Consider the following 26,561-nt stretch of genomic DNA (forward strand, 5'->3'; position numbering starts at 1 on the left):
TAGCCATTCTTTTAAAGTAGATCTACTGGTAACAACTTATCTTAAGTTTTCTTTCTTCTAAGAATGTCTTGATTTTTTTTTCCTTCATTCCTGAAGGATATTTTTGCTGGATATAAAATTCTGGGTTGCTAGTCCTTTTATTTTAGCATTTGAAAAATGTTTTGCATTTCCTTTTGGCGTGTGATGAGGTTTGTGATGAGACATTTGTTGTTATTCAAATTCTTGTCCTTTATAAGTGAGGTGTTGGGGCACCTGGGTGGCTCAGTTGTTAAGTGTCTGCTTTTGGCTCAGGTCGTGGGTCCTGGGATTGAGCCCACATTGGGCTCCCTGCTCAGCGGGAGGCCTGCTTCTCCCTCTCCCACTCCCCCTGCTTGTGTTCCCTCTCTCGCCGTGTCTCTCTCTGTTGAATAAATAAATGAAATCTTTAAAAAAAAATAAGTGAGGTGTTCATTTCTCTCTCACTGCTTTCAAGGTTTTGTCTTTAGTTCTCACAAATTTGATTTTGATATGTTTTGGTGTGGATTTGTTTGGAATTCACTCAGCCTCTGGAATCTGTAGATTTGTATCTTTTGCCAAATTTAGGAAAATTTCAGGGTGCCTGGGTGGCTCAGTTGTTAAGCGTCTGCCTTTGGCTCAGGTCATGATCCCAGAGTCCTGGGATCAAGCCCCACATTGGGCTCCCTGCTTGGTGGGAAGCCTGCTTCTCCCTCTCCCACTCCCCCTGCTTGTGTTCCTGCTCTTGCTATCTCTCTGTCAAATAAATAAATAAAATCTTTAAAAAAAATTTAGGAAAATTTCAGCTATTATTTTTTTGAGTATATGTTTAGCCCCACTCTCTTTCCCTTATCCTTCTGGGACTCTACTAACACAATTTTTAGATTTCTTGTTATACCCCACAAACCCCCCAGGCTCTGTTTTTTGTTGTTGTTGTTGCTGTTTTTGTTGTTTGTTTTTGTATTTAGTCTGTTTTTTCTCTGTTGCTCGGGGTTATTTTTATTTTTCTCTCTTCAATTTCACTGCTTCTTTCTTCTATTTTCTACATTTGTTATTGTTTTTTTTTTTTTTTTAAAGATTTTATCTATTTATTTGAGACAGAGAGAATGAGAGACAGAGAGCATGAGAGGGAGGAGGGTCAGAGGGAGAAGCAGACTCCCTGCCGAGCAGGGAGCCCGATGCGGGACTCGATCTGGGGACTCCAGGATCATGACCTGAGCCGAAGGCAGTCGCTTAACCAACTGAGCCACCCAGGCGCCCTGTTATTGTTGTTTTATTGTGTTTTTCAGTTTTATAATTTCCACTTGGTTCTTCTTTATATCTCCATTTCTTTGCAGAGACTTTAAATGTTTTCATTTGTTTCAAGTGTTCACGATTATTTGTTAAAATGTGTTTATGATGCCTCCTTCGAAATCTTAATTCAGATAATTAGGATTCAAGATTGATATTTCTTTTTAAATTTTTTTTTTTTAAAGATTTTATTTATTTGTGAGAGAGAGAATGAGAGACAGAGAATATGAGAGGGAGGAGGGTCAGAGGGAGAAGCAGACTCCCTGCTGAGCAGGGAGCCTGATGTGGGACTCGATCCCGGGACTCCAGGATCATGACCTGAGCCGAAGGCAGTCGCTTAACCAACTGAGCCACCCAGGCGCCCCAGGATTGATATTTCTAATAATTCTATCAGAATATTGTCAGATTAGAATTATCTGGCAATTCTAATATTGGTGTTGATATGTTATCTTTTATCTCATTCAAGTTGAGAGTTTCCTGGTTCTTCACATGAGTGATTTTGATTGAATCCTGGACATTTTAGGCATGATGTTGTAAGACTCTATATGTTCTTTGGTAAAGTGTGCACATCTTTTATCCATTTAAAAATTGGAGTTTTAAAAAAATTGAAATTTATTTGACATACAACACTGTGTCTTATTAAGGTGTACAACATGTTAAATTTATACATTTATAAATTATAATATGATTGCCATTGTAGTGATAATTATCAGCTGTATCACATTACATAATAATTCTTTTTTTAGTGGTTAGAATAATTGAGTTCTAATATCTTAGCCAGTTTGGTGATTATAATATAATATTGTTATCTATATTCTCTATACTCTGTATTAGATCTCTAGGGGGAATTGTTTGTTTTCTTATTATTAAATTTTGATAGTTCTTTATATATTCTGGATTCAAGACCTTTATCTAATATATGCTTTTCAAATATTTTTTCCCAGTCTATGGCTTATATTTTCATTATCTTAACAGTATCTTTCAAAGAGCAGATATTTTAAATTTTGATTAAGTACAAATTTATCAATTTGTTATTTTATGAATTGAGATTTTGTTGTTGTATGTAAGAAATTATTGCTTAATCCAAGGTCAAGCAATATTTGTTTGTTTTTTTCCTAGAAGTTTTATGATTGTGGGTTTTATACTTAAGTCTGTGATCCATTTTGAATTAATTTTAAAATATAATTTGAGATACAGATCCAAGTTTATCTTTTTGCAGATAGATATTTAATTGTTCCATCATAATTTGTTGAAAAGACTAGCCTTTCTCAACTGAATTGCCTTTGTACCTTTGTCAAAGATTAAATGTTCATAGGTATGTGGGTCTATTTCTGGACATTCAGTTTTGTTTCATTGGTCTATTTGTCTTTCCTCACACTAATATCATGCTGTCTTGATTATTGTATTTTTGTAATGCTTTTTGAAATCAGGTAGTGTTAGCCCTCTAAATTTGTTTTTCTTTTTCTAAGTTATTTTGGCTATTCCAATGTCCTTTGCATTGCTACATGAATTTTATAGTCAGTTTGTCCATGTTTACAAAAACTCTGCTGGGATTTTGATTGGGATTATGTGGAATTTGTAGATCAGTTTTGGGTAAAATGAACAATTCTCAATACTGAGTTTTACAATCCCTGAATATAACATCTCTCTCCATTTGTTGCCTTCTTTAATTTAATTTTTCCCACTGATGATTTTTAGTTTTTCGTGTACAGATATTTCACATTTTTGTCAGATTCATCTGACAGTAAGTCTTAGACAGTAAGTATTTAGACAGTAAGTCTAAGTACTTAATATTTTTGATACTATTGTAACTGGAGTTTTTAAAAAATTTCAATTTCTGATTATTCTTTGTTAGTTTACAGAAATACAGTGGATTTTGTATATTCATTCTGTATCCTGCAACCTGGCTATATTCATTTATTTTAACATCTTTCTGTAGATTCCACAGCATTTTCTACATAGTTGATTGTTGTTAGTGAAAGAGAAAACTTTTCTTTTCAATATGGATGACTTTTATTTATCTTACTTGTCAGTTGCACTGGCTAGAATGTCTAGTATAATATTAAAAAAAAGTGTTTAGAGTGGACATCCTTATGTTCCTGATCTTAAGGGAAAAACATTCATTTTTTTCATTATTAAATATGATGCTAGCTGTGGGCATTTTGTAGTTGCTTTTTATTAGACTGAGGATGTGCTTATTTCTAGTTTGAGAATTTTAAATCAGGAACTGATGTTGGATTTTATTAACTGATTTTTCTGAGTCTGTTGAGATGATCATGTGATTTTTCTTTTGTGGTTTGTTAACATGATGAGTGACATTGATTGATATTTGAATGTTCAACTAACATCGCCTTCCTAGATAAACCTCACTTTGTCATGATGTATTATCTGTTTTATATATCATCAGATTCACTTTGCTGAAGTTTTATTAGAGGTTTTGCATCTATGTTTATGAGAGGCACTTATCTATAGTTTTCTTTACTTGTTGTGTCTGTATCTGGTTTGGGTATCAGGATGATGTTAGCCTCATTTAATGAGTTGGGAAAAATTTCTTCCTTTTCAGTTTTCTGGAAGAGTTTATGTAGAATTTGTATTTTTTCCTTAAAATGTTTTATAGCATTTACCAGTGAATTCATCTGGGCCTGGCAATTTCTTTGTAGGAATGTTTTTAAAACTACAAATTTAATGTCTTTAATAGATATTTAGGTTATTCATTTTATATTGAGTGAGTTTTGGCAGTTTGTGACTTCAAGGAATTTGTCCATTTCATCTAAGTTGTCAAAATTGGTTGTACAATGCTGTTCTTACCATTAGTATATTATTCTTTTAATATCTGTAAAACCTTGTGATATATTCTCTCTTATTCCTTATGTTGGTAATTTGAATTTTCTTTTTCATCTAATCAGTCTAGCTGGAGGTTTATCAATTTTATTAATCTCTAAGAAATAGCTTTTGATGTAATAGATTTTTTCCATTTTTTTTTCTGTTTTCTATTTTCTGTTTTCTGTTCTGATATTTGTTTTTTCCTTTCTTTTCCTTACTTGGATTTAATTTACTCTTCTATTTCTTCTATTATTTCTTCAGGTAGAAACTGAGGTCATTGGTTTGAGACTGTTCTTCTTTTCTACTATAGGTGGTTTCTAACATAGTTTACCCCAAATATAAATACTGCTTTAGCCTCATTTCACAAATGTTGATACTGTATTTTCATTGTCATTCAATTAAAAATGTTTTCTAATTTGTCTTTTGAGTTCTTATTTTACCTATGGATTATTTAGAAGTGTGTTATTTAGTTTCTAAACATTTGGGGGATTTTCCAAATATATGCCTGTTACTTATTCCTAATTTAATTCCATATGGTCAGAGAATACTTTGTATGACTTGACTCCTTTAAAATTTACTGAGACTTGTTTTATGGTTCAGAATATGGCCTATCTTGGATAAATTTTCTCTTTGGTCTGAAAAAGAATGTGTATTTTCTTGTTGGTGGTTGGAATGTTCTATAAATATCAATTAAATCAAGTTGGTTGATATTATTGTTCAACTCTACATCCTTACTGATTTTTCTGTTGATTTGTTCTATGAATTATCAAGAGAGAGTACTGAAATTTCTGACTATAGTTGTGAGTTTGTCTATTTATCCTTACAATTTTATCAGTTTTTGCTTCATATGTTTTGAAGCTCTGTTATTAAGGGAATACACATTTAGGGTTATTTGCTCTTGATAAATTGGTCCATTATCATTATGTAAGGACCTTCTTTATCTCTACTAATATTCTTTACTATGAAATCTGCTTCCTGTGATATTAATATAGCCATTCCAGCTTTCTTTTGGTTAATGTTACCATGGTGTATATTTTTTCATTCCTTTACTTTTAATATATTTGGATCTTTATATTAAACGTAGATTTTTTTTGGTAGGCACATATAGTTGTGTCTTGCTTTTTTTTTTTTATTAACATATAATGTATTATTTGTTTCACGGGTACAGGTCTGTGATTCATCAGTCTTACATAATTCACAGCATTCACCATAGCACATACCCTCCCCAATGTCCATCACCCAGCCACCCCATCCCCCCCACCCCCCTCCACTCCAGCAACCCTCAGTTTGTTTCCTGAGATTAAGAGTCTCTTATGGTTTATCTCCCTCTCTGGTTTTGTCTTTTTTCATTTTTTCCTCTCTTCCCCTATGATCCTCCGCCTTGTTTCTCAAATTCCACATATCAGTGAGATCATATGATAGTTGTCTTTCTCTGATTCACTTATTTCGCTTAACATAATACCTTCTAGTTCCATCCACGTTGTTGCAAATGGCAAGATTTCATTTTTTGATGGCTGCATAATATTCCATTGTAGATGTCTTGCTTTTTACTTTTTTTTTTTAAGATTTTATTTATTTATTTGACAGAGAGAGGCACAGCAAGAGAGGGAACACAAACAGGGGGAGTGGGAGAGGGAGAAGCAGGCTTCCCGCCGAGCAGGGAGCCCAATGCGGGGCTCGAACCCAGGACCCCGGGATCATGACCTGAGCTGAAGGCAGACGCTTAACGACTGAGCCACCCAGGTGCCCCTATGTCTTGCTTTTTAAATGCAATCTGACAGGGGGCACCTTAAGTGTCTGACTCTTGATTTTGGCTCAGGTCATGATCTCAGGGTTGTGGGGTCGAGCCCCTCTTTGGGCCCCATGCTGGGCATGGAGCCTGCTGAAGATTCTCTCTCTCCCTCTCCCTCTTCCCCTCATCCCTCACTTGTGTACGCACACACATGCACTCTCTCTTTCTAGGAAAAAAATAAATAAATGCAAACTGACAATCTGTGTTTTTAAAATTGGGATATTTAGACTATTTACATCTAATGTGATTATTGCTATAGTTTGGTTTAAAGCCATCAGTTTGCTATTTGTTTCCTATTTATCTATCTGTTTGTTCCCTTTTCCCTCATTTTCTTCCTTTCTGGGGATTAATTAAGTTTTTTATGACTCCATTTTATTTCCTCTGTTGGCTTGATAACTCTTTTTGTTATTTTAATGATTACTTAATGTTTGTAGTCTCCATCTTTAATTACAGTTTGCCTTCAGGTGATACTTTACTACTTCATGAATAGTATAAAAACTCTACAATAGTATTCCAGTAAACAGAATAATACTATCCACAAAGACGTCCACATCTGGAACTCATGGAAATGCTGCCTGACATGGCAAAAGAAACTTTGCTCTTTTGATTAAGTTAAGGACCTTAGATGGGGAGAGTATTATTATTATCCAGATGGCCTCAATGTAATCATAAGGGTCTTTATAAGGGGGAAGGCAGCAGGTCAGAGTCAGAGCAGGAGATGTGACAACAGATGCAGAGGTTGAATTGAGGCCACTGAAGAAGAGGCCACAAGCCAAAGGATGTGGGTGGCCTCTAGAAGCCAGAGAAAGCAAGGAAGCAGATTCTGATCCAGTTTCCAAAAAGAATGAAACCCTGCTGAAACCTTGGTTTTAGCTCATTGAGACTGATTTTAGACTTCTGACTGCCAGAATTGTGAGACAACAAATTCATGTGTTAAGCCTCTGAGTTTGTGGCACTTCATTATGGCAGCAGCAGGAAACTAATACAAGTGTACTTTTAACTTTTCCCTACTGACCTTTGCAATTGTTGCCATATATTTTAGTTTTACATATGATATAAACCTTTTTACTACACTATCATTATCTTTGTTTAATCATCTTTTAAAGAATTTTAAAAAATAAGAGAAAAACACCTTACATAATTATTCATATACTAAACCATTCCTGATGCTTTTCATTTCATTGTGTACATCCATATTTAGATCTGGTATCACCTTCCTTCTGCTTAAATGACTTCCTTTAATATTTCTTGTAGTGTGGGTCTGCTGATGATTAATTTTTTAAACTTCTGTATGTCTTGAAATATCTTTAGTTTGCTTTAGTTTTTTGAGAGATATTGTTTTGGAGCATAGAATTTAAGTTGACAAGTTTTTTTTTTTCCCCATTTCAATACTGTAATGATGTTGAACCACTGTTTTCTTGCTTGCATCATTTCTAATGAGAAATCACCCTTATCTTTGAGCCTCTTTGTATAATATGGCTCCTTTCTCTGGCTGCTTTTAATATTTTCTCCTTATCACTTTTTTGGGTTGTTTGTTGTTGTTTTTTTTTTTGGCTGAGTGGCTGCAAAGACTTTATCAAATTATTTAAAAGTGTTGGCATTTAAGTATTCACATATGTACATTAAATAGCTATATAGACTATCAATATTTTTGAGCAATTTTGATTATGATGTGCCTTGTTATAGTTTTCTTCATGTTTCTTGTGCTTAGTTTTATTGAGGTTCTTGGATCTGCATGCTTGTAGTTTTCATTAAATTTTGAAAATTTCTAGCCATTATTTCTACAAATATTTTTTCTTCCCTTTTTCCTCTTTGGGGACTCGAATTACACATATATTAGGCTTTTTGAAGTTGTCCCACAGCTCACTAGGCTGTTCTAGAAAAATTCTCTTTTTCCCATGGTTTTCATTTTGGATAGTTTCTATTGTTGCACTTTCAAGTGCACCAATTTTTTTCTTCTGCAATGTCGATTTAATCTGACATTAATCCCATTCAGTATTTTTTATTATTATTATTTTTTATTGTTATGTTAATCCCCATACATTACATCATTAGTTTTAGATGTAGTGTTCCATGATTCAATGTTTGTGCATAACACCCAGTGCTCCATGCAGAACGTGCCCTCCTCAATACCCATCAGCAGGCTAACCCATCCTCCCACCGCCCTCCCCTCTAGAACCCTCAGTTTGTTTTTTAGAGTCCATCCTCTCTCATGGTTCGTCTACCCCTCCGATTTCCCCCCCTTTATTCTTCCCCTCCTGCTATCTTCTTCTTCTTCTTTTTTTTTTCCTCTTAACATATATTGCATTATTTGTTTCAGAGGTACAGATCTGAGATTCAACAGTCTTGCACAATTCACAGCACTTACCAGAGCATACCCTCCCCAGCGTCTATCACCCAGTCACCCCATCCCTCCCACCCCACCCCCCACTCCAGCAACCCTCAGTTTGTTTCCTGAGATTAAGAATTCCTCGTATCAGTGAGGTCATATGATACATGTCTTTCTCTGTTTGACTTATTTCGCTCAGCATAATACCCTCCAGTTCCATCCACGTTGTTGCAAATGGCAAGATCTCATTCCTTTTGATGACTGCATAATATTCCATTGTGTATATATACCACATCTTCTTTATCCATTCATCTGTCGATGGACATCTTGGCTCTTTCCACAGTTTGGCTATTGTGGACATTGCTGTTATAAACATCGTGGTGCATGTACCCTTTTGGATCCCTACTTTTGTATCTTTGGGGTAAATACCCAGTAGTGCAATTGCTGGATCATATGGTAGCTCTATTTTCAACTTTTTGAGGAACCTCCATACTGTTTTCCAGAGTGGCTGCACCAGCTTGCATTCCCACCAACAGTGTAGGAGGGTTCCCCTTTCTCCGCATCCCCGCCAACATCTGTCATTTCCTGACTTGTTAATTTTAGCCATTCTGACTGGTGTGAGGTGGTAGCTCATTGAGGTTTTGATTTGGATTTCCCTGATGCCGAGTGATATTGAGCTCTTTTTCATGTGTCCCATTCAGTATTTTTTTTAAATCTCACACATTGTAGTTTTCATTTCTAGAAGTTAAATTTGAATCCTTAAAAAAATCCATTATTGACTTATCTTTTGAACATATGGAATACAAATGATAACTGTTTTAATGTTCTTGCTGCTAATTTTACTGTCAGTATCAATTCTGGATTGGTTTTAATTGATTCTTTCCTTCTCATTATAGGTCATATTTTTCTGCTCCTTTTTATATGCCCTGTAATTTTGGATTGGATGCCAGACATCATGAATTTTACCTTGTCGGTGCTGTCTATATCATTTATTCCTATAAATATTCTGGAGTTTTGTTTTGGGACAGTCAAGTGACTTGGCAACAGTTTGATCTTTAGGTGATACTGGAGCAGTGCTTAGTCTAGGGCTAAATATTCTCTGTCAGAGAGGTAAGACTCTTCTCTGACTCTACCCAGTACTCCATGAATTATGAGGCCTTTCTAACATGCTGGTGGGAACAGACTGTTTCCAGCCCCTTTGCACACCAGGCACTCTTATTTCTATTCTTACTGGGTGGTTCTTTCTTCAATATTGAGTAGCTTCCTCACAAGCATGCACTGATTAGTACTGAATTGAATACTCAAAGGGGACTCTCTGTGATCTCCAAAGTTCTTTCTCTATGCAGCTCTCTTCTGTTTCCTATTCTGTTTCTTGAATTCTAGTCACCTTGGTCTCCCCAGACTCTCAGCTCTTTCTTTTCACTCAGACTCAGAGAGTCTCTTGGTTTCCATCTGTGTTCCTCTTCCCTATGCTGCAATCTGGAAGCTCTCTTGAGGTAGTAAACTGGGGCAATTATAGGGCTTATCTTGTTCATTTCCAGTGTTTCAGGCATCACTGTCCTTCATTTCCTGATGTCCATGGTCTTGAGAATTTTATTTCGTATTTTCTTTCTCTTTTGGTTTCATGTAGGAGAGTAAATATGATCCTTGATACTCCCTTCTAGCCAGAAGCAGATGTTTGCTTTTTTAATTTAACTGTATAAAATATTCACATGGTTCTAAAGTCATATCAATAAAGCATGGTATAATCAGAGAAAGTCTTGTTCTGTCTCTGTTGTTTTACTCTGTCCCTTTCTTGTTTCTATAGGCAACTTCCTCTTCTCCTTGTTACTATTATTTTGTTTTTGTTCTTTCTCTAAGTAAATTTTTTTCTAAGCTTTTGGTTTTTAAAAAACTATGTGAACGTATGACATATGTATTTATGTACATATTATGTGTGTGTATCCCCATTTATTAGATAAATGATAGTATGTTATATACACTATTCTCCACCTTGCTTTTTTCACTCCATTGCAGGATATAGTTCCCTCCCTCTATGTCTCAATAGCTTCATAATAGTCCATTGTGTGTATATCCTATTGTTTATTCAGCCAGTTCCCTATAGATGGACATTGGATTATTTCCAGTCTTTTTCTAGTATTAAAAATGATACAATGAATACATATTTTTGTGTTTTTGCATTTTTGCATATGAATCTGTGATATAGATTCCTGGAAGTAGAAATGCAGGGCCAAAGGGCAAATACATATGCAGTCTTGCTAGATATGCTAAATTTCCCTTCATAGGGTTTTGCCACTTTGCATTCTTACCAGTGGTGGATCAGATTGGTACGCATATTTCTAACACAATATTTCAGTAGCACAGTAGACTGCTCCATGAAAGGGTGAGGACTAGAATTATTGAAATGAAGGCCAGGGTGGAGGCTCTTGTCAGGGATGTTGGAGAGGTGATTCTTGTATCGGGTAAGAGTCAGACCCAATAATGTTTAAGCTCCCTTCTCACATTATAATGCTATTATTCTTAAAATATCTTTTTCTGATGAATTTAGAAGGTATGTAGTGGTTCCCCACACATTTTATGTGCCTCTCAACAATGCTTTTATATTATCAGGATGCATTTCTCCATGAGCAATTTTAGTTGGTGATGTGGAAGGAAAGGAAAAGTAAATTCCACAAGAAATGGCTTGATGGGGGTGAGTGGGAGGGCTGGGGGATATTTTCCTGATAGTTTTGGTGTAAGGAGCTGCTTTCCCAAGGGAAGGACTCAGAGGTTCAAGCATGCTGTGTGTGGACCAGTAATGGGATGGCTTGGTGGGGAGTTAGGTTAGTGGAGAGGTTTTGAGTGTGGGCTGTGGACTAGATTACCCTTTGAATTGTATGACCCTGTGCCAGGTACTTAATCATTGTTAGCCTTACTGTCCTTGTCCTTTAAATGTCTCATAGGATTGTTGTGGTGAGATAACAGTAAGTGTGAGTTACTAGCCTAGGACAGAGTAAGAGCTCAGTAAATGTTAGCTATTGTTACTGTGTCAGTGTTTGAGCGTGATGGGGCCAGTGAGGGGCTTGGGAAGCTCTGGGCCAGAAGGGGCAGGAGGCATACTGGATTTGAGGCCTACCTTACCAGGATAGTTTTGGTACATGGGACATTAGAATTGAATGTTAGAGAGAGAAGCTAGCTTATGGAGAAGAATGGGAAGGGTGGTTGGAGGGGATGGTTGGTGAGCCAGATAGAGAGCTGTGCTGAGGGCTGGGGTGTTGTGCCTACTGCCCAGGACTTCAGGCTTTCAGGGAAAAGAAAACACACTGAGACCTGGGATGCTTGAAGGGGGCTTCACTGAATAGGTGGTCCACAAAGTCAGGACAACTTTTATTATTTTATTTTATTTTATTTTTTAGGACAACTTTTAAATAAGCCAAGAGAAGAGGGGAGGGCAGAGAACCAGGAAATATCATGGGTGTAAGTGCTTGTGAAATATGTCTTGCCCGCTCCTCAAGCCCTACCTCTGGACTTACCGCTCATCCCTCCAGCTCTGTAGAGTTGGTCCAAATTGGTGTTTTCAACCGCAAACATTAATGGAGCACCTATTATATCCTGGGCCCTGGGAATATAAATATGAGTAAGAGTTGATCTAGTAGCATCCTTATGTAGGAGTTTTTCAAACAACAATTGCCTTGGTTATCTCTGATGTTCTGGTTTAGTAGGATTGGGCTGGAGTCCAGGCATCTGCCCTTTTCAATAACTACTTATACAGTTCTGATGCCCAGTCTTGGGGAAGAACCCCTGGCTTTTGTCATTATCTGTTTATAAATATGGGGGCTGTTGGTGACCCATTGTGGAGGCATGTGGTAGGAACAACATGCAGAGGAGCTCTTTAATGGCAGTGATGGTCTGAAGAGCAGCCTGCTGTTCCATCCCTTTCCTGTCCAGTAGGGGGTGGGCAAGGGGGAGATGATGAAAAGGAAGCAGTGTTTGGATTCTTAATTTGGAAACTTGAATCCTGTTACCCCTGTTCTGAGCAGGTGTGGTCACTGCCTCTTTCCTGTAACTCCCATCCCCTCCGGTTCTTCAGCCTCTCGTTGGCTGTCCTTCAAACCCAAGTGGGCGGATGGGACAGATGGTTGGGATACAGGTGACACCTGTCCACCCTGGGGACCGAGAGTGGACAAATTGGCATAAGTTACAGGAAGGTAGATTTTGATTCAAAATAAGGGTGAAGCGAAACTGTTTATCACAATAAGAGTTGACCAACCACAGGCAGTCTGTCCTGTGAAGTAGTGAGGTTTCTGTCGCAGGGCGTGTTCGGCGGCAGCTGCTGGCCCACCTCTCTGAGAGGCGGCACGGTGGGCTTGAGCTGCCACCGCTCAACTCTGGCTGGGGGAAGAGGAAGTTACTTCAGTTCTTTTCTTCTTTTCAAACCCTGTTCCTATCCCCTATCATCCTTCCTTCTCTTTTCTGTCCCACTTCTTCTGAATTCTTTTTTTTTTTAAAGTTTTATTTATTTATTCATGAGAGTCAGAGAGAGAGGCAGAGGCAGAGGGAGAAGCAGGCTCCCCACCCAGCAGGGAGCCCGATGCAGGACTCGATCCCAGGACCCTGGGATCCTGACCTGAGCCGAAGGCAGACGTTTAACCATCTGAGCCACCCGGGCGCCCCTTCTTCTGAATTCTTTTTTTTTTTTTTTTTTTTTTTTAAGATTTTATTTATTTATCTGAGACAGAGAGAATGAGAGAGACAGAGAGCACATGAGAGAGGGGAGGGTCAGAGGGAGAAGCAGGCTCCCAGCCGAGCAGGGAGCCCGATGCGGGACTCGATCCTGGGACTCCAGGATCCTGACCTGAGCCGAAGGCAGTCGCTTAACCAACTGAGCCACCCAGGCGCCCCCTTCTTCTGAATTCTTAATAGCTTATGCTGTGTCTGTCAGAAATAGTCCTGACACTTAGGATCCACCTGGTGATTTGGTCAATGCTGGTAACAAGTGACTTGTCTGGAGTCTGCTGACCATCCAGGCATCAAAGCCCATCCTGCTGTTTTTTTCTGTGGAGACAGCTCTCCCTCCAGCCAGTGTGTGAGTTCGTGTGTGTGTGTGTGTGTGTGTGTGATGCCTGGGTTGGCATCTGAGTACGGGTGGTACAGCTGGAGTTGCAGCTCAAAGGGACAGAAAAGCAGTTTGCTTAGTGGGGTATATGCATGGAGGGGTAGCTGTGGCCTTGGTTACCAGGGAAGACTAGTTCCCCCCCACCCAGTCTTTGTCCTGCCTCCTTTCCCCCCTCCTCCACAGTCCCCCTAGCCCCAGGCTCACTCCTTCAGGTTAATTTCCCTGGCTGCAGCTGTGGGTCCCCCCACCCCTTTCCTCCCTCCTCCATCTACCACACACACAGGCTTTGAGTTATGTGCCTCCTGTTCTAATGAGATAAACAACGTAACTCTCATAGGGCTCTGCTCGTCCCTCTATAAGTGGAACTCCGGGGCTGAATGCATTGGCCCTATAAAGGCACCCTGGTGCTTGTCAGCCTAGGGAGGAGGGCAAGGAAGGGGGGCTGGAGCCCCGAGAGAGTTCTTGGGGCCATTTGCTTGTTGAGATGAGGTGGAGTCAAGGCAGACATCAAAGAGAGGCCTGTTTCTACCCTCATGGCTAAAGGAGCAAAGAGCAACATGGGCACGCAGGGTGGCGGCCTTGTCATGCCACATGGCTGTCGAGTCCAGACTCATCTAAATCAGCCAACTCACAATAATTAATAACTGACATTTGCACAAGGCTTCATGGTTATAAAGAGCTTCTTCTTGAATATAAGCTAATCCCCGCAACAGCCTCTGTAAGGTAGGTATTGTTAACATTCTTATCTTCTGGGTAAGGAGACAGGCTCAGAAATGTGTGATGATATTTCCAAGATTATAGGAGTGGTGGTATGAGGACTCATGTGCTCTTCCTCTGCACCGCGGGCCTTCTGTAATCCATCAGAGAAAGTTAAAGAATGATATAAAAACAGTCCCCTCTTCTGGCCATTCGAACTACCTACTACCAAGTGGGTGGGTGAGTGGGTCTGCAGCTATAAACTGAACAGCCCAAGGCTGCATTGATGCTGCTGACCAACAAGTGCAGTGACCAGGTCTCAGGGAGGGCAGAGGCCCTGGGCAAGTGTTGACAGTTTTGACCTCTTGTCATTTAGATCTTTTGAGTGCTGTCTGGACCAGTCCTTTCTTACTCACCTGCTCTTGGTCAGGTTGGAAATACTATGAAGCAGTCTGTGGGGCAAGAAGGAGCCTAAGGCACAGAGACTGCCATCTTGGGGTGGATTCTGTACTCACCTCCTGGCCCCACCTCTGGGGTCCCTCTTGGCTGGTTTGGATGTGGGTGGATGAGTATCCTGGAACCAGGAATAGCAGGTCATTTGCTTCCTGCATTTCTGAATCTGATTCAGTTCTGGTTGAATTCATTTGGTAAGTACTTCTTGATATGCCTACCAGGCACTGTGCCAAGTATTAGGGATACTAGAGATGGACATAGTTCCTGTCATCCTGGGTCTTATAATGAGCAGGAAATTAATGACAACATGTTGGGGGAAACACTGGAACCTTGAGATGCTTTTGGGAAGGCCATGAAACTAATCTTGATACATTAGAGAGAATATCCAGGCAGTAACTAGATGATGCTTAGACACCCAGGGGTTCTTGGCCAGACATTGGAACAATCTATAAGGTTCTTTAAAAAATAGTTGGCCTATTTCCTCCACCCATTACATTCAGATTGGGTAGTTTGGGCATTAATTTTTGGCCTTGATGTTATTAAGAAGTTCTCCAGGTTCAGTCTGGATTTTTGGGTTCAGTCTGGATTAAGAATCACTAACCCAAGATGAGTGGGGATTTGTGGGGCCAGTTCTGGGTTGTAGAGTACTGGGTCTGCCCTTGTACTTGGCCTCTGTTGGGATCCTGGGGCATACCAGCTTCAGAGGTGGCTCGAGGGACCAGAATCAATGCAGCCATTCAGGAATTCTAGGGTCAGAGATGACATGGTCCTGGAGTGAATCACACCAGAAACATCAAACTATTCCCAGTGATGCCTTCCCTCAAAGAGAGGTCAAAACTGGACCTTCCATGGAAGGGAGAGCAATATTACTTTGATTCATTTGGTCTTCTCCAAATCAACCACAAGGCTGGTCCTTAGAGCACAGGGAGCTCAGAGCTTTGGGATCCTCCTACTGTGCAGAAGCTATGAAGCTATCAACAAAATTAAGCATTAGGATGACTCTTGGACATGAAAAGCCCTTAGCTCATGACATCAGAGATTTTTCTGGAGCTTCTAGGCTCCATGATCCTTAATGGTTTCTGAGAACCCAAATAGGGGAGCGGTGGGGACCTCCAACTTCTTCATAGCCTTGCGACCTGTGGGAGAAGCTATGTGATTAAAAATGAAACTTAGCACTTAAAGAGAATTTGACAATTTTGCTTCCTTTAGTACTGGAATAGTTGCCTCTGCTTTGGACCCAAACCAATAAATGGGTAGAGATGACTAGTAAAAATGAAAAATGGAGAAATGGATATATAGCAGTGAAACTTTGGTAGATTGTCTCTGCAAAAGGTCCCCAAATGGCAGACAGCCGATGGAAATAGGGTCCTGATATTTTCTATCCCTGTGGTCCTAGGTCTAGGAAATGACCTTCCCACATGGGTCTAATGGTTGTCACATGCCCCATTTATCTATCTGTGGTTGTTATGACAGATGGCGCTCGTGTAGAACTTTGGTGCCAAAGGCCAAATCTAAATGGAGACTCTTGAGAGACAGTGTGGTTGGCATATAAGCCCAGCCACTGGACTCTTGCCCATTTCTTTCTGAAAGGCCCAGGCAAGTGGGCAGGGATGTAGAAGTATGCTGGCTCTGCAGGCCGAGGAGCCTGGTCACCAGAGTAGGCTTATATTCTGTTGGAGGTTCTTGGGGCTTGCATTGGCTTCGGCGAGATGCCAGTAGCTAACAGTGGGTGGAGAAAGTCAGTGGGTAGGAGATCTGGATCCTTGATCCTGTTTCCTTGAAACGCTTCCCAGTCCAGACCATCTATAGGTAGGCAGACTGACTTCTGCTGCTTTGCGTGGAAGAGAACCTGCTTTACCTGGACCTGTATAGAGGGGCAGTTGATGGGTAGTAGCTGGAGGTCTACTGCCTTGGAAACACTGTCGTGAGGTTGAATCTGAAGAGGTCCCTCTGATCTCCCCAGACCAGGAGAGCAGAACTGTCTTGGTCATGGTGATGATGGTCCTGGGCTTACAGAGACAGCATGGTGAAGCAGACAGGGCAAGGGTCCTGGGATCAGATGACCTAGATACTGTCTCTGTTCTACCGTCAACCAGCTGTGTGACCTTGACAAGTCACGCTACCTTTCTGGTCTTCAGTTTCCTCTCACTGTGAGTGAGAAGCTTGGACAGGGAGGTTTCCAAGGCCCCTTCTAGCCTGGAGCCTTTAACCTTTATGCTGTCTCTGTCCACAGGCCTCGCCCCGGGCCAGCTATATACATACCCAGCCCGCTGCTGGCGTAAGAAGAGACGATTGCACCCACCTGAGGATCCTAAGCTTCGGCTGCTGGAAATAAAACCTGGTCAGTGCCCTCTGGAGCTGGTGGGAGCGGTGGGGAGGGCTGGGCTGGCCCAGGACAGGGTTGCTTTGCTCCTTTGTCTATAGAGCTGAGTTTTGTGGGAGAGTGAACCTGGCCCATGGTGCCCAAAGGTGTGCCTCTGTGCCTATTCTCCTGTATAAACATGTCCATGTATTCACCTGAGCATCCTTTCCTCTCGTCTCCCTCTTGCCACCCTGTGGAGTAAAGCAAGCAGGCAAGGGTGGGAGCAGGCCCAGGAGGAATGCCTTTTCCAACAGGGCCCCAGGAGGTGTAAAAAATAGAACCCATCTTGGGCATGGAAATGGGAGGGTCTGAGTTCAAAATTTGCCTCCAGGCAATGCTGAGTGCTTTGTGGCCATGCAGAAGGAACTGGTTAGTTTTCTCCACTACTGACCTATTAGAACACTTCTGACTTGATGGCTACCTTCAGACCTGTGTCTAGGTTGCAGTGAGGCCAAGTGATTGTCCTGGGTCTTCAGCTTTCAGAGAGTCTCTGGTTTTAGGGGTGCTACTAGGGCTGGGAGGTGACTCAGGGTGGTGGGGACAGTGCTGACAAGTGGAACAAAGGCAGGGCTGACATGTCCGCTCCCACTGTCACCAAACAATGCAGACCTGACTAAGGAAGGCTGCCTGGCAAGGTTACCTCACGCCTTTCCATGTTGATTTCTTAGCCTGCATTTTCTCTGCAAAATCTCTATTCACAATTGTTTGGGATGCTTTCACTCATGGTTCTATGGTTAAGCCTGTTTCGATTGTTTATTTTAACCTAGATTTCACTCGTCGGAGAAGTTTTATTTGTTAGAGATGGGTGGAGGCTAGATTTTTTCAATGAGCTCTATCCACGTTCTTGATGGCCCTGCAGAATTTACAGACCCTTGCAAACACTTCCGGGTCGTGACTGAGATTGTTCCAAACTCTCAAGACGGAGGTTGTAGGAGAGCCAAGCCTCCCTGAGCAGTATAATCCAGTAGAAATATAATGCCAGCCACATGTGTCATTTTATACTTTCTGGTAGCCACATTAAACAAAGGAAAAAAAAACAGGCGAAATTAATTTTAATTATAGATTCTATTTAACCCAACACAGCAGTCATATTATCATCTTAGCATGTAACCAATATAGAAATGATGAGTGAGATATTGTACATTCTTTTTTTGTATTATTTTTTAATTCCAGTGTATATTTTACACTTTTAACATATCTCATTGCAGACTGGCCACATTGCAGGTGCACACATGGCTAGGGGTGCCCATGTTGGTTGGAGTTGTTCTAGAACTACACTCAAAGTGTGGTCTTGACCGGCAGGCAGCATAGGCAGCCCCAGGGAGCTTGGTAGAGATGCAGAATCTTGGGTCTCACCCCAGGCCTGCTAAGTCAGAGTCTGCATTTTACCATATCCTGAGGACTGCATTCCCCACGATGCACACTCAAGTTTGGAAACACTGGTTTTAAAGACTTACAGGTGGTCAGATCAGAAGTCCGCATGGTGTGACTCCACATCACCTATGTTTTTTTTTTTTTTTTTTAAAGATTTTATTTATTTATTTGACACAGAGAGAGACAGCGCGAGAGGAAACACAAGCAGGGGGAGTGGGAGAGGGAGAAGCAGGCTTCCCACGGAGCAGGGAGCCCGATGCGGGGCTCGATCCCAGGACCCTGGGATCATGACCTGAGCCAAAGGCAGACACTTAACGACTGAGCCACCCAGGCGCCCCTATGTTTCTTTGTTAAACATGAGCAATTACCGATATGAACAGTTTATTTTGGAGGTGGGGACTTCCTCCTTCTTTGTTCTGGAATCATTGATCCTGTTCTTTTGGAAGTGCCATGGATCAATCCTTACCTGGACCAATTTCATTGGTCGACCCCTGGCTCGATCCTTACCTGGACCAATTTCATTCTACCCCATCCAGGGCTTTGCAGGAGGGGCTGTAGCAGGAGGCTGACTACATGCTGTGTCGTCTGTGTGGACTTTGAAGGGAGGGTATTAGTGAGGTGTCTGCCACTAGCTGGATGTGTCTCCATGGTGGAGTATGTGAACCCTCTGGGTATATTTCCCCATCTATACATAGGCACAGTGGTACTTGGGGATTCCTAGTTGGGGTTCAGTTTTACCATGAGGTTCACCTAAGTCATCTGTAATAGTATTGCCCTTTTTTACCACTTTCCCCCCCTTTCTTACTCTTTTAATTAGAATTAAAAAAAAATTTTGAGTAAGCAACACAGTCACGTGTTTTGACATTCCAAGGATAAAAAGCATATATAGTATGCATAGTGAAAAATAAGACCTAGTCTCCAAAGAGGCCATCAGGTCATCAGTGGCACCAGTTTCTTGAGATTCTTCAAGAGATTGTCTATGCACACACCAAGAATTACATCCATATGACCTTTTCCTCGTCTTTTGACATAGCACGGCCACCATGTGTTTTGCCCATTCCATTGAAAAATGTGCCTCAGGCATCGGCCCTATCAATATATAAAGAATTTCCTCATTCCTTTTTTACAGTTACACAATATTCCATTGTATGAATGTACTGCAATTATTTTAACCAGGTTGTTCCCATTTTTTGTCTCTAATCTTCCCAGTTTAACTGGAGATGCAACGAGTATTTTCACATGCATGTATGAATTCATATGAAATTTCAAATGGGAGGACATCTCATACGCAACTTATCAGTTTAAAAGATTTTTCTTGTAAGTGCTTGATGCTAATTTTAAATTGTTAGTCTTTATTCTTAACGTTTATATAGAAAGTCTTTTTTTTTTTTAAGATTATTTATTTTAGAGAGAGAGAGCAGGAATAGGAGGGGCAGAGAGAGAGGGAGAGAGACTCTCAAGCAGACCCCATGCTGAGCTCAGAGACTGACATGGGGCTTGCTCCCATGATCCCATGACCCTGAGATCATGACCTGAGCCGAAAGCAAGAGTCAGATGCTTAACCGACTGTGCCATCCAGGTGCCCCTAGAAAGTCTTTCTTAAGAACACTTCGGGGCGCCTGGGCGGCTCAGATGGTTGAGCGTCTGCCTTCGGCTCAGGTCATGATCCCAGGGTCCTGGGATCGAGTCCCGCATAGGGCTTTCTGCTCCTTGGGAGCCTGCTTCTCCCTCTGCCTCTCTCTCTCTCTCTCTCTCTGTCTCTCATGAATAAATAAATAAAATCTTTAAAAAAAAAAGAACACTTCGTATTAGATTAATTGGAATGTCTTTTATGGAACTGAAGACATTTCGTGCTGTAAAATACCTTAGACATCATTAGCTCTAATTCCTTATTGTATGAGGTTCAGGCAGGTTAGGAGACTTACTCAAAGTCACACAGCAATTCCTGTGGGAACAAGCAGAGAATCCACGTTGCTCAATTTCTCTATTCAGTGCTTTTTCTGCTTCTTTGCGCTGCTCATAGGTACGTTAACTTAAAAAAAAAGAAAAAAAAACTTTAGCAAAGTGTTTCCCTTAAAAACTTTATTTTGTGATTAAAAAACTAATACATAAATGATTAATATGCACCCAAGAGATAGTTGGAATTCCTTTAGTTATAAATGTCAGACACACACTCCAACTAGCCTAAGGAAAAAAAGAAGGGAAGTTGGTTCATGTAATGTTAGATCTCAGCGTTGCCCTGGTTTCAGGCATAGCTGCATCTAGGGGTTCAAACATTGTAGTGAGGGCTCTGAGCCTCTTTCCACCTCTCTCTTCTCCTTGTGGGGCAGGCAAGGTGGCCATCTGCAGTCCCAGACTCTGCACTCCTTAGACGCAGCAGAAAGTCCCCTTCAATAGCTGTGGCAGAGAAGTCCTGGGAAGGACTGATTAGCTGGCTTGAGTTTACGTCTGCCCTACCAATCACTGCCACCCAGGGGTTGGGGAGCTCTGATTGAATCATCATCGTCATCATCATAACCAGTGTCTGAACAGCACACTGTCATTTACAAAGCCCTTTACAAAGCATTTTCATTTACAGCATTTCCTTTGGTCCTTACCATAGCCCTGGGAGGTAGAGCAGGAAGGAGGGCATCCAAGTGGAATAAGCCCACGTTATATATTAGGGAAATCTGGCTGCGGACAGCGCCAGGCCACGCAAGCTTTACTGTGCTGTTCACCTATCTGGGAACTGACGGTCTCGTTGTTGGTGAGACTGAGGAAGAATTTGTTTTATGAGTGTCTGGCCCTTTTGTCTACCGACATGTCATGACCTGTGGGCAGTGGGAAAGGGAAGAGCCCCGGGGCTGGGGGTTCGCTGGAGCCAAGTGCCCACCAGCACATCATGTCTCTATCTGCGATCCTTTAAAAGGTTGCCTTGGCCTCTGCCCTCGTGCTTGGGGCAGAGGCTGAGATGGTCTCGGCCCAGCCCCCTGAGATGGGGTGGTCCTGTGGGAGGATGCTCTCTGGGAAAAGTGAGTGCCAGCTTGTTAAGAATGGGCCCTCAGAGGCGTAGCCATGTCCCAACGTGGCAAAAGATCCCAAGTTTGTGGGGCTCTCCCGTCCATGCCAGCATCCAGGCACTGAGAAACAATAAACAGCCAGTCCTGGAATAAATAACTGAGCTCTCTCTCAGGCGAACTTGTTCCCCCGATTTGGGGGATCAGATCTACAGCTACGCCTACTAAAAACAAAACCCCCCAAGCCGTGGGCCAAATGCGTGTCATTTCCATATACCGTTCTGAGTCTGCCCTACGGGGGCCGCACGCTCAGGCTGCCCCTTGCACCAGCGGGCCACCGCAGGCTGTGAATGAAACGGCCGGGGGAGTGCCTGAAAGTCGGTGATAAGGAACCTCGGCCTTGGACCTCGGAGCATCAGGGAGCATCTAGAGAACGCGAAGCTGCACGGATCACTGTCTTCCTAGAGGTGCCGCACGGTTGAAGTTGAATTTTTCACATAAGCCAAAATGTCAGAAAAGGGCCTTCATCCAGGGCCTCAGCTAGCCGGAATGGCAGCTTTGTGCAAGAGTAGAAGACGCCCTCTCTGGCTGCACGTTTGCAAAATGATGTCCCTTCTGCTGGTGAATAGAGCCCAAGCTGGCTCTCAGCCCTCTCTGTCCCCTTGGCAGGTCCCCACCTTCCAGTGGCTCTGCCCACTTCTGAGTGTGACTCAGGCTAGAGTCATGGCGAGAGTCCCTGGAGCATTTGCTATAAATTCCTAGGAGGTGGGGACAGTCAGTTGGGTGAACGAAGGCTGCCTTCCCAGGGCTAGGGGAGCAGCAGAAAGAAACAGGGACGAGGGGAGAGGCGAGGGATCTCCTCTCTCTTTAACACACTGCCGTGGAATTGGGTATAACCTTTTGGGAGGTCGATGCTTAGTACCTATCAGTATTTAAAAGGCACATGACCTTTGACCTAGAAATTCTGCTGCTAGGAATTTATCCTACAGATAAATATATACTCCCAATGTGTAAGGTCATCCATTGTGACATTGTTCGTAACAACAATAACAACAAAGAATGGGAACAACCAGGAGGTCCATTGGTAGGGGACTAGTTAAATATATAGTACATTCATAAAATAGAATACTATTTTGTCTTTTAAAGAAATTAGTGGGAAAAAAACGGAAAGATGTCTAAGATATATTGTTAAGTGGAAAAAGAAAAGCAAATTGCACAACATTATGTATAATCCTTTTTGGGCAAACCTTGCTGAAAATCGATAATCAATTTGTCTAACCTGAGCTGAATCGCTTTAAATTTATGGAAACTAGAAGACTAAGTTTATGTTGAAAGAAAACCAATGAATGAACCAATCAATCCTTGGCACCCCTCCACCACCCAGCGCCTAGGATACCATCCTGTCTTCTCTCTTCCCTCCCAGCTTCCCGCTGCGAGTCTCCTGAGGTCCCCTTGACAAGCTCCAGGAATGTAGTTATGTCTGTGATGCTCAGAGCCTCCCCTGGGCTCCACTGTCAGCACCCTCATTTCTTCAGGGGGAGAGGGAGAGGAGTTCCCCCGATTTGTGAGAGACGGGGGCACTGGCCTGGAACAGAATTGTCTCAAGGCATGAGTTTTCTTCCATGTCAGGCCCCTCTGTGGACAATGAGGAGGTGCCACAAGCAATTTATCATGCCAACACCCAGTTTGTACCTCTTGTCTTCCTTTGTGTCCCTGCCTGAAGCCTGCCAGTGATGGGTAGCTTTCCGCAACAGAGGCCGTCAGGTAAGAGTTGTCCTTGACCTCAGGTCTGCAGAGCTCTGTCAGGAAACCAGGTCAAGGCAAGGGGAGGGGGTGTAGATTAAGGAATCTCGAGGGACCTTGGGGAAGGTCTGAGGACAGGGCTGCAGAACCGTCTACGTCTGGTTCAGCCCCTGAAAGGCAGAGAGCTCGTCTGGGCTAAGGACACATCTCAGGGCGGGGAGAGGGGAGGCGGATCATGGCTGCCATTCAGTCATCGTTCAGAGCTGGATCACACACTGGTGGATTACCCCCTGTCTTGCTATCCTCATCCCATCTTCCTCACTGTGACTATGACATCCTGCCTGTGTTTCTTTACTACTCGCTAAAAATAAAAATGTGTCTATGTGTGGGTGGGATGGGGCTGAGAGCTGCGGAGAGCTCTTTGGGACCTGAAAACATTCTGTGTCCCTGGACCTATGTGTTTCTCACGCCTAACATCACCCCTTCAATCTGTCTTGAATAAATATCTTGCAACCTCCTACTTGCGTGGGCGTCTGAAGGACAACACATACAACATTATTTCTCTCCACTGACTGACAATGGAGTTCAGTGTTCTCTGCTGCTTGCACTTGGCTGCAGAGGCGAATGCAAGGTGTTTCACGGTGCAGCTATCACAATTCATGCAACATGAAGACTGGGGCAGAGGCCTGGTGCCAGAGAGGGGCCTCCCCTGGACCATTTCCCCAAGAATGGAGCTCTGTCCTTGTGAAGGGGGAGCTGAGCTGGCAGGAGAGAAAGGTGGATAGTAAATATCCACCAGAAGGCCCTGAAGCAGGGCAGATGTTGGGCAAAAGCCAGCTGATTAAAAAAGAGGCCTTTAACTTCACTTTGTGTGTGTGTGTGTGTGCGTGTGCGCGCACGTGTGTTTGGATGAAGAGAAGAAAAAGGCTGGGAACAAACTTTTACTTGTGTCTCTTTGGATTAAATGCTTGGATGGTCTGCTTAGATCAATTTAGCAGCTTCCAACCCCAGACCCTTTGGTACCCCTGGTCTAAGGTAGATTTTATCTTCGTTTTAGAGGTTGGGGAACTGTGGCACTGAATTAGGAAGTTAATTTCCCAGGGGAGATCAGCAGTGAGGCCAAGGAGAGAACCCTCAGGGAGAGCCTGTTGGAACTGGTGCCATGTTGCTCCAGGACCCAACACACACGTTCACGGTGGTGTTCTCAGACCAATAGGGCCTTTACAACAGATGTTCTTTCTGCTCCTGGAATGTACCTGAGGCCTTGTAAATCCCTTCTGCTCCAGGATACTTGGGGAGCAACACGGCTCTTTGCCACCCTTGCCAAATTCCAAGGGTGATGGGAGGGAAGGCAGCCAGGAATAATAGGGTTCTGGTTTTTTCTCTAGGGTTTTTTTTTTTTTTTTTTCCTTTGGCAGCCACTCAGTGACTGGGGATGAATGATCAGGATGGTCACCACCCACCACACGTCATTGGGGGAACATAAGCCGAAGGGCAGGACCCCTGAGGAGATGGTAGCCTAGGGTGCCTCAAAGCAGAGGGTGCCCCAGCAGACCAACAAGCAAGTCACGGGGACCCTCCGAAGGGCGCCCCCCACAAGGGGGCGGTCCAGGCAGAGAAGCTTGAGTCCTGCCTGCTTGGGCAGGGGTGGAGAGGCCTGTTTCGCCGGCCTAGGATGCTGTCCCCACCACACTGCACCGGCAGAACCCCACAGATGGGAGCAGGCTGCGGCCAACTTCCCCAGCTTTTGCAAATCCTGCATCTTAATTAGTTCCCTACTGCTTTTGTACATGGCCCACATTTTAATAGTCTCCAGGCTTCTTCCACCATTTGCTCTCTGATGTTCGGCGTGATTTCTCTTCTCCTCCAGACAGTCCCCCTGACTCCTCCAGCACCCTCCCAGTCCGGGAACAACTTAAGGAATGCCGATGTGCCAAGCATGTAGCCCGAGATTGATGAGCCTGTCAGCTGGCTCCCTCTGCCCCTGGCCCTCCCCCTCTCCCGGGTGCTCCTCGCAGCGATGAGCCTGGCGGGGGGTGGGGGGAGCGGTGGGCGAGGTGGGAGGCGAAGGAAAGGACCCGTGGAGCCCCCAGCCAGGTGTGAGCCGGTGGACACCGTGACCTTCTCCCGGCCTGCAGAGGAGTCTGGCTGTGTCCTTCTGAGGGGGAAGGACACTCCGGCTCCCACCCGCATCTGTCAGTGCTTATCTGGCTCTGTGCGGGGGCTGCCTGAGCTTGGTACAGCTGGGAGAATGGATGCCTCCAAGTGCATCAGGGGGAAATGACCAGTCATTTATCTCCTTCCTGCAGTGTCAGAGCCTGCAGCCATCCATCCTGAAGGCTTGAAACAGCGGCTTCTTTGGCTCTTGTTGGCCTCCGGAGCAGGAGAGCCGGGGAGAGGTGGGCAGGCCCCTCCAGCCCCCCGCTTCACGCTGCGACTCTTCGTGCTCCCTCTGCCTTCCTGGCAGGCTGGGGGACTGAGGCGGGGCTGTCTCAGCCCTGCTTGCAGCCCGCGGGGCTCCGGGAGCTGGGGCTGGCGGAGGACGCGGGTGGCAGCCGGGAGTGGGCAGGGCAGCGTGCCCAGCGGGGGCCGAGTGTCCATGGTCACGTGTGCCTTCCCACCCGGTGGCACCGCGGTTAGAGCATGGGTCATCCACCACGCTGCCTGTTCGCTCCTGTCTCTCCCCACTGGGAGGTACAGTGCACACTTTGAGGGCAGGAACCCACCGGTTTCTTCATCTGGCTCCCCAGCACCCAGCACCAGGCTTGGCACGTCGCAGGCAGACGGGAAAGATTTATGAAAGGGATGGAGGAGAGAGAGGTGCCCAGTGTTGGGTCTCAGCCTCGGAGAACATGGGTATCTCTCAGCATGCCCGTTTCACAGATGAGGGAGACCCGAGCTGACTGTGGCAGCTGGCCTGGGCTTCCTGTCCGGTGCCCAGCCTGGCCTGTGGGGCCTGTCCCAGGTTGGCCACCTTGCCCCTCTTCGATTTTAGGTCATAGCGGCCTTTGCTGTGCCCTACAGCTGTGCTCTGCAGGAGAAAAGGCACCAAAGGATCCCAAGGCCTGGGTTCAAGTCCAGACTCTTCCACCCGCTGGCTGTGTGATTTGGGGCAGCTACGTAACAACTCTGGCCTTGGCTCTTCGTCCGTGAAAGGCAGACCCTGGCAGCGGCTTTGCTCACATCATAGGGCTGTTCTGAGAGTCCCAACGGAGGGTGGACCTGGAGGGCTTCTACAGAGACGCCGTCTCTGCACTGTGCTGCCGGGTGGGCCGCGGGGGTCTCGGCTAACGCCACGTCTGTCCTCTGCCCAGCGACGTGCCCTTTGCTTGAGGAGCGTGTGCTGTCTGGCCTGGAATGGCACCACATTCTGCCTTTGAGTCTTTTAAAAGCCCCAAGTTTGGAACCTTTTATACCGAGGAGAGAAGACCTGGCACCTGGCTGTGGGATCCACCTCTACCAGACCCACAGCTTGCAAAAGTCACCCCTTGTGTCCCAGAACTCTAGCATCCGTTGTCCAGGGCACAGAGGTCAACTTAGAAGGGTTCCTCCCCACTTTTACTGACACCTATCATCCCATAGTGGGCTAGGCCAGGCCTGTCTGACTGGCTCTT

The 26,561-nt window shown here is 43.8% G+C and overlaps 1 protein-coding gene across 2 annotated transcripts in view; it reads left to right on the forward strand.

Annotated features, from left to right (window-relative positions):
• Nucleotides 1–26,561, forward strand: part of DPF3 (double PHD fingers 3) — a 252,318-nt gene that overhangs the window by 106,410 nt on the left and 119,347 nt on the right. For both annotated transcript variants that reach the window (XR_004677074.1, XM_034993242.1), the window contains exon 3: nucleotides 16,706–16,813. Coding sequence is in view for 1 of the 2 variants with exons in the window: in XM_034993242.1 (XP_034849133.1) it covers nucleotides 16,706–16,813 (108 nt within the window). In the remaining variant the exon portion in view is untranslated. The remainder of the gene's footprint in view (nucleotides 1–16,705; nucleotides 16,814–26,561) is intronic.

The sequence above is a fragment of the Mirounga leonina genome, unplaced genomic scaffold (assembly GCF_011800145.1).
Source record: "Mirounga leonina isolate KUSES-001 unplaced genomic scaffold, KU_Mleo_1.0 Mir_82, whole genome shotgun sequence".
Classification (NCBI taxonomy): Eukaryota; Metazoa; Chordata; class Mammalia; order Carnivora; family Phocidae; genus Mirounga; species Mirounga leonina.